At 40.3% G+C, this 16,074-nt stretch overlaps 1 protein-coding gene across 2 annotated transcripts in view; it reads right to left on the reverse strand.

Annotated features, from left to right (window-relative positions):
* The window catches only part of ANO6 (anoctamin 6), an 85,204-nt gene that overhangs the window by 41,654 nt on the left and 27,476 nt on the right, over nucleotides 1-16,074 (reverse strand). For both annotated transcript variants that reach the window (XM_017829189.1, XM_017829188.1), the window contains exon 3: nucleotides 7,574-7,702. In XM_017829189.1, coding sequence (XP_017684678.1) covers nucleotides 7,574-7,702 — 129 coding nt within the window. The remainder of the gene's footprint in view (nucleotides 1-7,573; nucleotides 7,703-16,074) is intronic.

The following is a 16,074-nucleotide window of genomic DNA, read 5'->3' on the forward strand; positions in this document are numbered from 1 at the left end:
AGTTTTTTTGTCTGATATGCAATATTGCCCTCAAATGCAACTGTGGAGAATTCATCCTCTTAGTTTCTAGAGGTAAAAACATGCCCCAGATTTTGAAGAACTTGAAAATTTTGAAAGCTATCCCTGAAACTTGTGATCTCTTTCACCTTTAATCACTAACTGAACTACTGACAGCAGCCTCCCTCCCCCTATTAATCTGCCCTTTAGAAAGTCTTCTGTGAGCAGTTTGCTGGAAGGAGATAACTTCAATGCACTGTGGTCTGATAGCTTTATTGCTGTGCCAGGTTAGGGTAGGTATGCAGTGAGGTTCTTGGAGTAACTTGGTGACACTACTTTCTTACTCCCAGATTGCTTTCATGCCACTGGCCAACTTCTTTGTTGTTTATATGTGCTTAAAGGATTCTTCATCTACCACCACAGGAACTTAAAAGAAGAATGGCCCAGTGTGTTTTGTCATGTAGTTCTCTATAGCCAGACTAACTGCTTAAAGATCTGTGCTTAAGATCCAGGCCTGTTGCTACTGTGAAGGACCAGAGTCAGCAAATAAGCCTGTAGATAAACTCTTAGGAACTTTGATAGGTACATGGAAACTGGTCTTCAGGACTAAACCCAAGGCCTGTCCACTCTAGGGGCAAAACCCAGATGCTTCAGCAAAAAGGGCAAAAATCTTCAGAAGTTTCCACAGGAACAGATCAGTTGTATATTCATGTAAGTTTCATCCAGTTCTTGAATATTTAAAGATGGTTTTAAGTCCCCAAGCAAGAAAAAGCTATTTTTCCAAAACTCTAGCAAGTCTTGGAACTAATAATTATAAAACTTAATAACAATATGAACAGCCTACCCCATTTATAGTTTGTTAGTTCTCAGCTGCAGCAGCTGCATGTGGCAATGGTCACGATGGTCTAATTTCATATTTTGTTAAAAGGTATTTTTCTTATCTCTTTTGGCTTTTCTGACTTTTTTTTTCCAGTGAATATCACCTTCTACTCAAGTTAGGGACAAGAAGAGCCAAATACTTGAATCTGTTTTCTTCTCTCATCAATACTTATCACCTTTCTCCTTCCTTGTTTTTCTCAGGATAAAACTTGGGTAGCACTCTTCATGGAAGTATCTCTCCATGTCTTGTTAATTCACTTGGTTATTGGTGACAATATAATGCTCTTTATATTTTTTCACTGTATATATAATATTGTATATACATATGTAATATATAAATTTATAATTGTAGTGGATTTCTGTGGCTGGGTTTTGATGGCGGGGGAGGGCTACAGGGGTGGCGCCTGTTAGAAGCTGCTAGAAGCTTCCCCTGTCCTGTGGAGCCAATGCCAGCTGGCTCTAGCACAGACTTCCTGCCGCTGGCCAAGGTCGAGCCAATCAGGAGTAATAGTAACACCTTTGTGATAACATATATAAGAACAAAAGATGGTTGCACAGAAGAAATTGCAGCCAGGGAAGAGCAGAGTGAGAACATGGGAATAACAAGGTAGGCACCAAGGTCAGTGCAGAAGGAGGGGGAGGAGATGCTCTAGGCACTGGAGCTGAGGCCCCTGCAGCCTGTGGTGCAGCCCATGGTGGAGCAGCTGTGCCCCTGCAGCCCATGGAGGACCATCGGGGTGCAGAGACCCACCTGCAGCCCATGGAGGAGCCCATGCTGGAACAGGTGGATGCATGAAAGAAACTGTGACCCTGTGAGAGCCCCAGGATGGAGTGGGTCCTGCCGGAGACCTGTGGCCTGTGGAGAGGGAAGCCCACCCCGGAGCAGGTTTTTCCCTGGTAGGACTTGTGACCCCTGTGGGGGACCCACATTGGTACAGCTCATTCGTGAAGGACTGCACCCCATGGAGGAGTGACCCACGGGACAGCAGTTTGGGAAGAACTGCTGCCTGAGGGATGGACTCACACCAGAGAGGCCCATCAAGGACTGTCTCCTGTGGGAGGGACCCCATGGGAGCAGGGGAAGGACTCCTCTCCCTGAGCAGCGGCGGAAACAACAACTGACCGTAACCCCCATTCCTCGTCCCCCTGCACTGCTAGGGGGGAGGAGGGAGAACATGGAAGAAAGGAGGGGTGGGGGGAAGGCGTTTTTAAGACTATTCCTCACTCTTTGGCTCTTATCCTGTTAGTAATAAATTTAAGTACTATCCCCACTTTGAGTCTGTTTTGCCCGTGAAGGTAATCAGTAAGTGGCCTCTCCCAGTTCTTATCTACTCATGAATTCCTAGCTGTTTTTTTTCTCTCCTCTGTCCAGTTGCAGAGGGGAGAGTAAGAGAGCAGCTTTAGTGGGTACCTGGTATCTGGCCAGGGTCAACCCACTACATCCAATTATCTTCCTTGTAGTTGCAGAGGGGAGAGTGAGAGAGCAGCTTTAGTGGGTACCTGGTATCTGGCCAGGGTCAACCCACTACATCCAATTATCTTCCTTGTACTAACAGCTCTAACTTAGAATCCCAAATGTGAATGCGTGTTTTCCTTGCAGTAACATATTTCCTTGCATTTTTCAATATTTCATAGGTAATGGTGCTCTCCAGTCTCCTTCAAAGGTAAAGGTTGAGTCTTGGCTTCTAAGTAAATTAATATATATGGTACACAACAAAGGATTTGTTTGTTACTCCAGTAGTAACTCCTCTGCCATTTTATCCCACCTCTTTGCTTCTTCCATATTCATATATTTCATTCTAAAGTGAATAATACTGAATCATGAAAACATTTCAACTTGCTTTCTGCTTTGTTTCAGCAAATAAAAAAAGGCAGGGGGCTAAATACCTGTTTCATTTTCTTCCTAAATAGCAAAAAGATAGATTCAATTCTCATTTGTAGAAGTCTAATACTACTTTTTTAAAATCTTTTAATCAGTTTCCTTTAATAATTTATTATGGCATGTTCCCAAAATTAATTTTGCCCTCAAAATCTTAGAGGAATGTTGACAATATTAAGGTTTCTAATAATGCATTAATGCAAGTAGTGAGAAACAAAGCCCCTGGGAGGCTTTGCTAATTAGAGGCTTTGCTATTTTATATAAATGATTGAATTATGCATACAATGATCTATGGAGGAGCTATAGTGGTTTTGCATTGACTAGGGAATACAGTGTATAGATATGATGGCTTATTAGGCTGGAAGGTGGAGACCATCCAAAGTTTATTTTAGTATCCAGCATTTTGCTCAGCCACCTGCAAGGCTAAGTTACAATAATAAAGTAATCATGGTAATGCTGCTGATCTAAACCTGACACAGGTTTTGATGATTGAATGGCTAGTTGACAGATTAAGACACAATAGGATGCATAATCATAGTCTCAAGAAAGTGAAAGCAGAGTGTAAGTAAATGACAAGTATTATAGGCACATAGAAGGGTCAGCTCTTGGGTGCTGCTTCTTTCACCACATTGCTTTCAATGTCTGGTGATTGTCTTGCCAAGCTGAGGAGATTGAAAAGATTGTGGGTCTGGAAATTGGTAGCAGACCAGTAGCAGTTTTCCCCCTGTGTTTTATAAATGGTAGGGAGGTTTTGCTTTGATTACGATGACAGAAGAATGCCAACTCAAATCTTCATTAAGTTCCTTTTGTGCAAAGAGAAAAGTTTCCTAGAACAATTTCCAAGTGGTTTCAGGTGAAAAATCTTAACAAGAAAAGAGTGCTTGAGTAGCCACCTCTGTCTTCCCTGACAGGCAATAGAGGAATCACAGCCACTAAGAGAAAGAGCATGGGGCTCAAAGCCTCCCCCATGGAAATCAGCTGAATGGAGTGGAGAGGATCACTGTATCAATGCTAGCTGCCAACCCTTACAGTTTCTTTGATGATATTTGGAACTTTCCTCAAAGTCTCGGTTGTCAGCATCAGAAAATTAATTGATTGAGAAGCTCTGCTCTGTAAGCTTCTTTCCCTTATGCTTGAAGATAATCATAAAAATGTGCAAAAAAACCCCCAAACCCAAAGAACTCCAAATATATATTTTCTGAGATACTCTCTGATTTTAAGCCAGCCTCACGGTTTTCTGAAACCTGATCCATGACCACACAGAACTGGCAACACTGCAGTCGAGCCTCATCCTCAACAGTGGCTTCTAGTCACCTTATTTGGAAAGACCCATTTCTGGTCCCATGAATGTATGTAGTAACTTCAGTGTAACTCCCTCCTTCCACCTGTGTTTGTATCCTTCTGTCATCCTTCCTTCCATTAGGTAAAGAAGTAATATTTGGATTTTTGGTTGCCTCAAATCACTACATAAAATTGCATTGAGGTACCCTTTTTTCTGTAAACACAAGTATTGTTTTTTCACCACAGGTATGACACATGCTAAGCAGTGGGATAAGTACAACTTGTGCTTGAGAAGTTACTTAAGCGTATTTTTGTTTTGTTTAGTCATAGGTTTTTTTGTGTGTGTTTTTTTGTTTTTGTTTTGTTTGTTTTTTGTTTTATGTTTGTTATCTGAACTAAACAACTCTAGAGGCAGGAACTGTTCATTTGTTTATGAAGACAAACTTCTGAAACCCTGCTGAAGTTCTCAGTATAACTATAGTTTAAAAAGCCCCCAACAAGATGTGTGTAATATTCTCCAAGAATTATAGTTTTCATTAAATTTGGAAAAAAAAAATGTCTATTTCTGTGAAGCACAAATTTCTTCATGGCTGGAAATGAAGATTTCGCCCACATTCCTACTTAAATGACTGACAGTCTTTCTGTATATTTCTGTTGGAGGGAAGTAGATGGATGAGAATGACACTCTGCATTGATTTATTTTGAATTTACCTTTCTGCCCCTGAACGTTTGACTTTCAACAATGAGCTCCTTGAGGACTCCAAAAGACAGAAGTGGCATTTGGGAGCATTTTTGAGAAGACTGGCGATATTTAAATTCTAATCTGATGGTAACCTATCCTTACAAACAGGGAACATAAATTGTATGTTTAAAAACCATGTTTTGGGCAGGAATTTCAATTGCTTGCAAGGTACAGTTTCTGGAATCTGCTCCTGGCAGTTTGATTTTTGCTAGTGCTTGCAAAATTAATTCTATACCATCTTAAAAAGGTTTGGAGCTTGAATTGAATTGCATATATGAAACTTATCTGCTAACTTTGGGATCTATAAATTATGTTGGAAACTATCCATAAGGTTGCCATTTCATTAGTTTGACTTTGCCTCCAGATCTCAGAAGCAAATGGAAATGAGAGAAGCACAGTGCCACTGTGCATCTCTGAGAGCTTCAGAGTCCCATATATTTATTCCTACTATCCAAATCACACCCATGCTTTTAGTTATTTCCTTCTGTCCTCTGAGATGTTTTCCCAAGAATAGTGCTAATGAATATAAACTAATGTTACACTCATGCAATTCTTTTGAAAAAGGACAGAAAGTCATTAAAATCCAATATAATGATAATCCCAGGATCTGATTCTTCTCTTGCTGCAGAAGAACAGGTGGATCTGTGCCTTTTTTCTCTTAATCCAGTAAATTGGATAGGTAGGTTGTGGTCTGATTTTCAAATCCTTCTGTCTAAATTCAGTGTTTGGGGACTCCTGTATGCTCAGTATCATACAAAACCACCTAGTGCAGCACCCAAACAATTTTACTTCAGAAATGTAGATCTGCAGATGTCCACTAATAATTTAAATTCTGAAATGACTTCCATGTCATGCGATCAGGTGGGGTGGTGCGTGCATCGGACACAATTTGTCCCAGAATTTTGTCCCACTCCTGATCCCTAGATTTCACAGATCACTAACGTTGCACATGGCCAGTGTAGACCTTGCTCCTGAGTTCAGTGATGTGAGTATGTCACCCTATGAGAACAGACTTCACTGGACTTCCTATTTTTTAGTAACCTGGAGTTTCCAAATTCTGTGCACAATAAAGCTCTGGCTCTGAAAACTGCTATCCCTGCTGTTTTCAGCTTCCTTCTGAGACATCCACGCCACACCAGTTATGTGTCTCACTCTCCTGGCAGTATGTCTGCCCACATAGGCTTTGTTGGCCATTTTGCTGTCAGGCTGCACAGCTGGTTCCCGTTCAGCTTGCTCCCCACAATGACCATAAGGGCCTCTTCCACAGAACTGCTCTCCAGCCGCTCAGTCTTCGCCTTATCATTCGGGTAATATGCTCTTGTTCTCGGATTCGTTCCATGTAGGTAGACTGCTTTTTCTTCCTCAGCGTGCCACAGGTTCAGTGTGGATCTTTGTGGGACTAAGACCTTCAAAAGTAAAGTTTTTTGCAAGCACCTAGCTCATTACCCACAATCTTCTGGTCTAATTATTCATAGTTTTGTTCTGGCTAATGTCTACCATTAAAGCTACACTAAAAATACTACTCCATTGCTCACATTTAATTTCCATCACTGTTTGGAAAAGATGCTCATTATATTTTTAAATACATTTGGGCAATGGCCAAATATTACAAACAGAAATGTAAAATGCTAATTGATAAAAACAATTCTTTCCAAAGGGGCAGCTTTTTGTTTCTAATTACCTCTTTCAATTAATTTTTATTGCTGATCCTGTGATCATGTGTAATGCAACATCCACCCACAGCAGGACTCCCTCAAACCCTGCTAACGACATTCCTTATGGCTGTCCCGTTAATGCCAACAACAACACTGTGTAATCAGTATCAACCAACTTAGCTACAGGCTTTTTTACTCCTACTCTTCTCTTTCCTAACTGCAAATCATTATTTGTATATGTGTTGCTTTCAGTGATACCTTTATCCTGGCCTGTCTCTACCAGAGCCTGCTGCTGGAATGTGGACTGTTGCTGAACCAGAGAAGGATGTGGGTGGGTGAGTAGAGGTGCCAAGGGGCCTACAATCTCAGGGATATATATTTCTCTGACAGGTCATGATTAAAATAGCTTGGGTTTGTGACCCTGGGTGCCATAATGAATGTAGGCCACTGGTGAAACTGATGAAATGATTAAAAATAATAATAAAAAATAATCTATTATTGTGGTTCATAGCTGCTAAGGAGCATCAAGAAGTCACTGGCTATAGTTAGAAATTTTTTGCAAGGTCCCTAGGGAGGGCCAAGCTGTTGAAGTGTCAAGGGAAGGAGTGGTACAGGGAGAAGTTCTGGTGGCAACATAATACACAATTATTTCCCATAATACATACAATTTCCCATACATACAATTATTTCCCATTATTGGGCAGAATGTCAGCAGCTGTGTTCATAACTGTGATCTGGAGCACCTGGTCAGCTGCCTCCTTCTGAATACTCTGATTTTAATACCAAAGTCCATTAGGGGTCTAACTGAATTACTGTAGGTACAGAAACTGCCCCAGTTTGAAGAACTTGGTGTCTAGTTCTAACCAGGAACCCGATACCAGCATTTTTCTGCTCAAATCTCTAAAGGGTTCCCTCCCAGGAAGATGCTTTGAGGTCACCAAGAACACACTGACAGAGATGATATGCAGAGCTCTGCCTATTTATGCAGCAATCTACTGGTTTGAGCCCTGTTCCCTGCTCAGTTTGATGGGCTTCGGTTTCCCAGCTCTGAAAAGTAGGGCAATGCAATTGCTGTTCTGGGTGAGGGCACTGTCCTTTCTGCCCACGGCTCTAACACCCAATATATGAAAAATAACTCACCTTATGGTTTTTACGATCACTCCTCTTATGAGTAATTTTTTTACTTTCATCTTCATATACCAAAACAAAGTCAATTCTTCGCTGCCCATCACTGAAGAACAAGGAGTCAGGCTTATCATCAAAATCCACCTGGAAGGCAGGTAGCATAGGTTAATATGAGGATCTTTACTTGCTAGTTTCTTACTTGCTTCCTGTTACACAGTATTTCAGTGAACATAGAAATTCAAGGTGTATCAGTCTTGTGTAACAAGAAGCCCAAAATGACAAAGTTGAAGGAAAAAAAATATCCAGAGGAATTTGTCAAGTCTCTACATGACATCAACAGAACTTTGATCTGATTTTCTTCTTTAAAAATGGTACATTAGCTTTTCACATTGGCAGAAGCAGTGGGATGCAGCACCAGTACCACATAATGTGTATGTCCAGTAATTTGTATGCCATCATGGACACACTGTTAGATAGTTTGTCTGCAAAATATGTTGCTGCCTGATGGGAGTCTCAGAATTAGTGCATTCCCATCAGTCCCCTTACCTGCCTGAAGTTTAAGCATCTCTGCAATTCTTAGGGAAAAAAAAAGCAGCAGATCCATGCACACTTATACCTGAACCCACCACTGCCCAGAGAACAAAGAACATGGCCAGGCTAGAGATGAACTCTCAAAACAGACAGATACTATATGGATTTATTTCTCATTTTATTCACAACACGCAAAAAACCATTGTTGTATGCCACTCATCCATCATGTTATAATAGATGCCAAAATCAGAAGTTTTAATAAATCCATAAGCCATTATCTAGTCCCCGGAGGAAAGTTGAATAGATTGTCATATCCACTAACAACATCTTAATGTGTTATTTCATGTGTGAAACAATACAGACACATTGATGACAGGCAAACCTGAATGCTTGAGTAATGATTTATAGTTTCTTACTGAGGGCACTATCACACATTAACAACCCCCTCCTTTCAGGTAATGTATAGCCATAACGTTATCAGAATCCCTCTATGTAATGAGCACCAACCTCTCAGGCACTTGGCCAAATCCACCCATGGTGTTAACGGGGGCAATGCCACGGAAATTGATAGATATCAAAAGTCTGAAATGGGTCTTAGCATGGCATTAGACAAGGTAAGATCTCCAAATCTGGCAAGAACTGCAGAGGAGCCTTGGCCTCCAGCTGACTGGGCATGCAGGGTAGCCCAAGGCAGAATCAGGTCAGGCAAAATGACACACAATAATCTCTTGTGTATGCCGTGGACATGGAAAAGATCCCCAGATGTCCCATCCCTGGAATTTCCCTGTCAGTGCAGACCAAACTTCATGAGGCATGCTAGGTTAGGTTTTGGGAGCTCTGGGATGTCTGTTCCACACAAAGGCCATGGAAATGTGGTTATGGTGTCAGAATCCCCTGAAATGCAGCCTGAAATGATTGTTCTTCAACTGTGAAGAATTGAGAAGAATGTAGTCTTCAGTCAGGAGCACCTGAGTTCCAGGGAGCATACAGTGTTTTAGGAACCATGTGTCAGTGTTTCCAAAACAAAATTTCCCATGGTTTTTTTTCTAAATCTCTCCCTGTAGATTATTTTGTTACTATTTACTGGTTGAGCCAAAACAGTTGACCAAGATGTGTCTCCCCATAATTATGACAAAATTTCCGTATTTTAAATAAGCTCAGGGGAGTTTAAACTCACTGTTTTTTACATCGTATGAGCAAAGGCTAGGACCTGCTGTAAAGAGGTCCTGTTAACTTAGTTGCTTCAAAAGTCTGAGCAGATTCTTGAATAGAACAGTTTTCTTTGAATCCCACCTGTGTGTCAGGATTTGTGACAAACCTGACAGCAAGCAGCTGCTGACATACATGCACGCGCACACACACATATATATACATACACACACTGACATATGGCCAATAGAGACACATGCTGTACGTTAGTTTCACAGCCTGGGCTAGGATTCAGAGACTACCTGGGCAGTCACCAAATCAACATACAACCGCCTACAATGAACAAAGTTTTAGGGGAAAAAACTTTCAGATGTCATCACCAGATCACAATGACACTAAGTATCTCTATCACCTGAAGCAAGTCACAGGTGTGAATTTCTAAATTGTTGAGAGCTGAAGTTAGCATAGTCCCATCAAGAATCAGAACTGGCCCTGACAAGTTTTCCTTCTGCTGAGGACTAGTCATGGGTGTGAAATACAGCCCTTCTGCTACCATCTCCAGTCTCATTTAAAACATAACCATGATGATTTAATGTTGACTAGATTCCTACTGGAAGGAAAGCATTAACAACAGCCAACAGCTCCTGCTGGGAGACAGCCTGGGAGGTGCTGGAGTAGCGGCAGAAGGGAGGTGTGGAGAGTGGAGCCCAGCAGGCACAAAGCCCAGCCCAGCAGCTTCTGCTCTCCCCTGGAACCTCAACAGGCTCCAGCACAGGCTAAAATGGCTTCATGCTGCAATGCTGGAAACAGAGCCCAAATCTTGAGGTAATGAATAACAGGGGGAAGGGTTGCCACTGCATAAGGCACAAGATTTTTTAATTGGGATTTTTCCTCTTTGGAATCGTAGGAATATCATTATAATAACCTCTGTTTAAAGAGACAGAGTTTAGTTGTGAAATTCAAGCATTTGAAATCATAGAAGTAGCAATAGCTTTGAGGGATTTTTTGCTACACCTTTTAGCACTTCTTCCACAGAGTAGAGAAAAAAGAAATGGAAAACAGCAAACATAAAATCAAGTTCTGATACAACAATATTTGATCATAATTTGTGTTGGCATAACTTCACTAAATAATTTTCCTTTAATTGTAGTCTTCTTTAAACTTATAAAAGCAGCAATAGCTGGCTTAACTGGATTATCAATAATAATATAGTAAAAACTACATAAAATAGTTATAAAAAACTATATATAAAATAGATATAAAAGCTACCTGTTAATCAGTATTCTGACTCATGAAGTTACTCACATATGTGTTTTCATTCACATGTGTGTATAAATATTATCAATCATACACATACACCTTTATCTCTCTCTCTTTCTCAAACTATGCATATATAAATGGAATATAGAAATTCATACTTATGAAGCTAACTTCTTAAATGTAATCACTATTGCTTTTAATCACAAGGATGTCGTTCAGTTGACCTATCCATAGACACTTTATATATCAATAATAAAGAATTGTCTCATTAAGCCTGAATACTTGAGATTACGATTAAGATCCACATAAATCAATTGTAATGTAACATTAAATGTTGCTCAATTAAAACTAAGAAGTAAAATGCAAACGGGAAAGTAATAGCCAAGTTTCTGACAGCCACATTAAATCACATGTGTGGTATATCTTGTAATCCCTACTGGATAGTTCATAATGGGAAAGCACATATTATTCAACATAATTATCAGGGGAAAAACAGGACTGGAAACCAAAAAGACGTGGTGTGTTTTAAAGTTAGTAATTCCTATGAGACAATGTTTGGGTTTGTTGTTTGTTTGTTTTTAATATGTAATATTATTTGACAGTATTACAAACATTATCATCATACAAATGCACATAAGCTTGCATGCACAGACATAGAAGTTAATGGTGCTGAAATTCCAGTATGTAATTTTTCTTAAGTATCAGTAGCAAATTATAATCCAAAATAATGAACGGGCCCACTGACATCTCTTTATTTTGTAAGAAACAAATATGGGGTCCATTTACTGCACTATCTAATTTTCTTAGCTGCAGCATAATCACATTTTAAGTACTGATGGAGGCACTTGGTTGTGCACTCTACTGTTTTAATAATATCCTAGTGGACAGCAAGTTAATATTGACTAACATCATTAATAAATAAAAAATGTAATATAAATAGTTGTGAAATACTAATTATATTTAGCACACGGTCCACAATGCTTCAGAACTCTCCAAGTGCTGTACAACCAACTGCTTGCCTACCAACAGGAGACAGGGAACCATTAGTTGCTTTATTAACAGATGAAATCTGAAGGAGAGGAGGGCCTGGCTGTGACTAAAGCTTTTTGGAACACTGAGGTTACACCTACATGGGTTAGCCTAGAAGCAGCCTGACCGCATCCATGTGGATGTATCTCTGCAATTGAATTTGGAACAGGTCAGACCATGTGAGCATCAGAGGCTCTTCACTCCAAGGAATAAGACTGGAAGGAGCCTGTGGTAACAAAAAGCCCAGAAACATGTATAAATGCAGACACCACCTCCTCAGCGCCAAATGCTTGTTACACATCCCCACTGCTTGGGCCCTTGCTGCCAACAGAGGTACACAGAGATTCTGGAATCCTGCTGGAGCTGGGAAGTGCTGCAATGACGTAGTCACACTGGAGGTGCTGGCCATAAGAGGTCCTCTGCCATGCACACCCCTTCCCCTTCCCTTCCTTCTCTTCATCCTCCCTGATCCCATCCCCCAGCAGCCACCTCAGCAGAGGAATAAGGAGCTTCCTGCACTCTTTGGTAATCCAGCACAAGCAGTCACCAGCCAACAGCATCTGCTCTCCCAGCCCTGGGACACAGCGGCACTCAGAGAAGGGGCAAGTGGGACATGAAGACAAGCTTGCCCCTCCACACAGGGCTGTAAAGGCTGAAGTAACTGGTTTGGCTTCAAATGCCCACATTATGGAACATCCAAACACCCTCTTGACTCAGAGCTCCTTAGGAGGGAGATTTCCATGTGCCCCTCCGCAAGTATAACCAGGCTTGCTGGTATCTAAGGGGAGTTGCCGTGTCTCACTCTTGAGACTGCTCCTGTAGTCATGGCTACATGTGATGCCTGCAGTAGAAGATGAAAGGAGACCATGCAAGTGGAAAGCTCCTTTCAGAAACAGCAATGCTTCATGCCAGACAAGGAAAAACAGTTGCACTACTGAGAAACCTGATCACTTTTCCAGGGTTCTCTAGGCATTATATAGTTAAACATTCAGTGGGGATAATGGGAGGGAAGGGCAGCACCAAGACAAGCATGAAGAAAAATATGTGCACGGGAATTGCAGTTATTTATTGTTTACTACACCCTGAACAAGCACAGTATTGTAAGGTGATTTTTTTTTAATAACAAGAGATTTCGCAGGAATGATTTATCTAACTGAAAGGATAAAAGAAGTGTTTTATTTTGCCTGCATGAATCTTTGGTGTGACTGTCAATAGCACCAAATGTAATCGTTACCGGAGGGATAAATTACTTGTCTGCAACCTCACATAATTTTCAGATATGCTTCAGAACAGCTTCCTGTGGCATGCCAGGGAATAAATCAGTACTGGGAAAGAAGAGAGCAGAGCAAAGCCTGTGCAATATTGCCTCTGATGACAAGGCACCTGCAAAAAATCCTTCTGCAGGGGCACAGTGACAGTCCCACGGGGACAGCAGGTTGCACTTCAGTTGTGGGTTTTACAAAGGTGAAAAATTCAGTGAGTTGGTTCAGGAGCACAGTTATTTCTCTCTACCCACCTCAGGAAACTTCAAATCAAGTAAATGAAAAGAAAAACATTATATTACCAGGATATCATGAAACATCATTATTTGTAAAGGATTTCGAGATCATTTGAAGAAAATGTTACAGAAATAGGAAGTTCTTCTTACTATCACAGACATATAACAAGATTTTTTATTACTTTCTCTTCTGAGCAACTAATAGACACAACTTTCTGACATTAGGACCAACACAAGCATTTATTTCTGGATGCCATTGATATATATAATATATAAGATCATACTGGAAGAGGTATGTTATTTGCATATTGCATAATAATGCTAGTCTGTGTCTGTAGGGCCATAAAACTGTTGTGCCTTTAGTATTTTCCCTTGTTACTCATATTTGTTAATAACAACAGAGGACTGTTTTAGTTCTCTTTTTAGCAACAATGAGAATATTAGCAAGCACTTAATCAGAAGAAGGTTTTTCTTTCACTTCCTCAACATGCAAAGGAATTTTTGCTATGTAAAAAATTGAAATAGACTAAAGACAATTAGAAAAAATATGGGGTGTCATTACAGTCACACATTTCTGTCAGCAGAAAGCAGCTGGTAACTGGCCAGACATTGGGATGCCTTGTCCCCTGAGCTAAGTTTGGACCAGACACCCACTTGACTTCCTGTCTAAGCGTCAGGTTGCTGCTGGCTGCAGGACGAATTCCAGTCGCTCCTGACTAGAGAGAGACCAAATGGCCTTACTTTTAAATAAAATAAAGAAAGTGCACTGCTGAAAACCTGCTTTTCAGCAACTCCCATCTTTCTGGAGATGCAAGAGTTGGGAAATTCACTCTCTTGAACTTCCCAGAAGCATTCTTGTGGAAGAAATTGTATGTGAGGGGCAGCAGTAACAGACAGTTTGAAGAAGTTAACCTCCTCTCTGAACATGTTGACTCTCAAAAAAAATCTTATTGTCACACACAAATTCAAACTATGTACCTATAAAGCAGACAAGCTATAAAATAAAACATGAGCTAGAAAAGGCTTGAATTAATGATGTCTATGCAATTTTGTCTTCCTTGTACATATTGTTTATGATATATGATTTCATTGTACAATCACATGACATACTTCTATGGCTCCTTGTAGTTATGGAATCTGCTCCTATTTATGGAATACTCCTTATTATCTTCTTTATTTAATGTCTTTTTTTTTTTTGTTACACCACATCTAAATAGCCCAGATGCTTAAAATAGAGATTTTTTTCTGAATATGCCTGTGGTTTTCTTCTCATTGAATCCCAATGTTCTGCAAATGTTGAAAAATTTAATTTTAAAAGAACCACCAGGACGTAAAGTAACAGTATAATGCTCATTTTAACAGTGATCACATAAGGCATCTAGACATCAATGCCAAAACCTGTCCACTGTCTCCTAAATTTGGAGTTCAGCTTGAGACACCAGGACAGTGACTTTTCCCAGAGAGCTCAGCAATTCTCTCTCTTCAAAGAGAGAGTCACTACTTTGAACTAACGCAAACTGGGGCCAGAGATGGTCTCCTTTGACACTCAGGAAACAAACAAAAGCTGGCTGTGACTTCACAAGTCCAGTTATCTAGAACTGAACTCAGTTTCACTGGTCATAAGAGCCTTTAATTCCTTCACTGTAATTTCCTGCCACATTTACGCCTTGCTGAAGTAGTACAAACAACATTCACACAGAATTTGGGCTTCTTGAAGATAATTATCCTATTCATGTGTCAAATGGAGCAGGGATCTTGTGGCAAACTTAGCATATGACCCTGCAATTAGAGACAGTACCATAAGAAGAACAGGACTGCTTCTATTAGCCAATAACTTACTTAGTTTTGGCTACTCCAGAATGACTTGCAAAATGAAATAAAATTTCTAGAATGCTTCCAGGTGCAAAGCATCATCTAGGTTTATACAAAAGGCATAGTACTTGCCTTCTATTCAATCATTTAAGGTTAGGCTTCTTCTTTGGTTTCCATTTCTACCTGAAATTTGCCCTCATTCATTTAGCAATCAGGTTCAGCATATCTCAATTTTATCTTTCTGGCTCCTCCAACTCACTGAAACTACCCAGTGAATGACAAGGGGGACCTGACACGGAAGTAGCAATGCAGAGAAGATGCTGCTAAAACTGAGAAGAAATTACAACTGCTAGTAAACATGAGTTTACTAGCAAAATAAAAATTATACATATATAAAAATACCCAAAAATAAAAATTGATTTTGACCATCAATTTTCAGGAGAAATAAAAATAAATTCTATGAAGGTTGCTAGAAGAGACTGTTCTAACCACAAGGTATATGACAGTCCAGCTGTTTTGATGCTATTCCACTTCCTATAAATACATAAAAAAAATTCAATGAACCACAGAGGGTCTAAGAAGGAGAGCACTCAGTTGGGAAATGAAAGCTCTTGGTTGCACCTCATGCTTCCAAAAATGTTTAAACACTTTTCCAGAGACTGAAGCAGCTTCAAATGAAGCTGCAAAAACACAGAGGCAGGGGAGGCAAGGGTATCCACCTTCCAGAAGGAAACTCATTTCCCGTTACCGTGGGTATTGGTTTTCTATGAGATTTGAGGCAGGGGATCTTGAGCTAGAGCCAGCAGCCTGTTAACTGCAGAGAACATCAGGCAAGCTGGCAAATTTGAACTTTGGTAAAGGGAACAGACACCTCTTGGTCTTTTTCCTTCTTATCACTTCAGTATCTGAAGTAAGGAATTTCCTGGTGTCTCCAAGCTTTCTGTAAAAATGAATCCTGAACTCACCTGTCAGCCAACTAATACCTGGGTGTGTATGAATTTACAGGATATGTGTGTTTATATGTAGGGTGTGTTCAGAACTATTTATCCTTACACACACAAACCCTATACATTTGTGAACAAAATTACATAGAGAGAGGAGGTCTATGTGTATGTATTGATTTACAGTGAATATATATGGGTCACTCTTAAATGAGTCCAGCGCCTGTACTTTCACATCTGAGTCAATGACTTCAGGTAACTTTAGGGAAATGGGGATAACAGCAACTCAGATTCAA

The sequence above is a fragment of the Lepidothrix coronata genome, unplaced genomic scaffold, assembly GCF_001604755.1.
Source record: "Lepidothrix coronata isolate B3197 unplaced genomic scaffold, Lepidothrix_coronata-1.0 Scaffold159, whole genome shotgun sequence".
NCBI classification, from domain to species: Eukaryota; Metazoa; Chordata; class Aves; order Passeriformes; family Pipridae; genus Lepidothrix; species Lepidothrix coronata.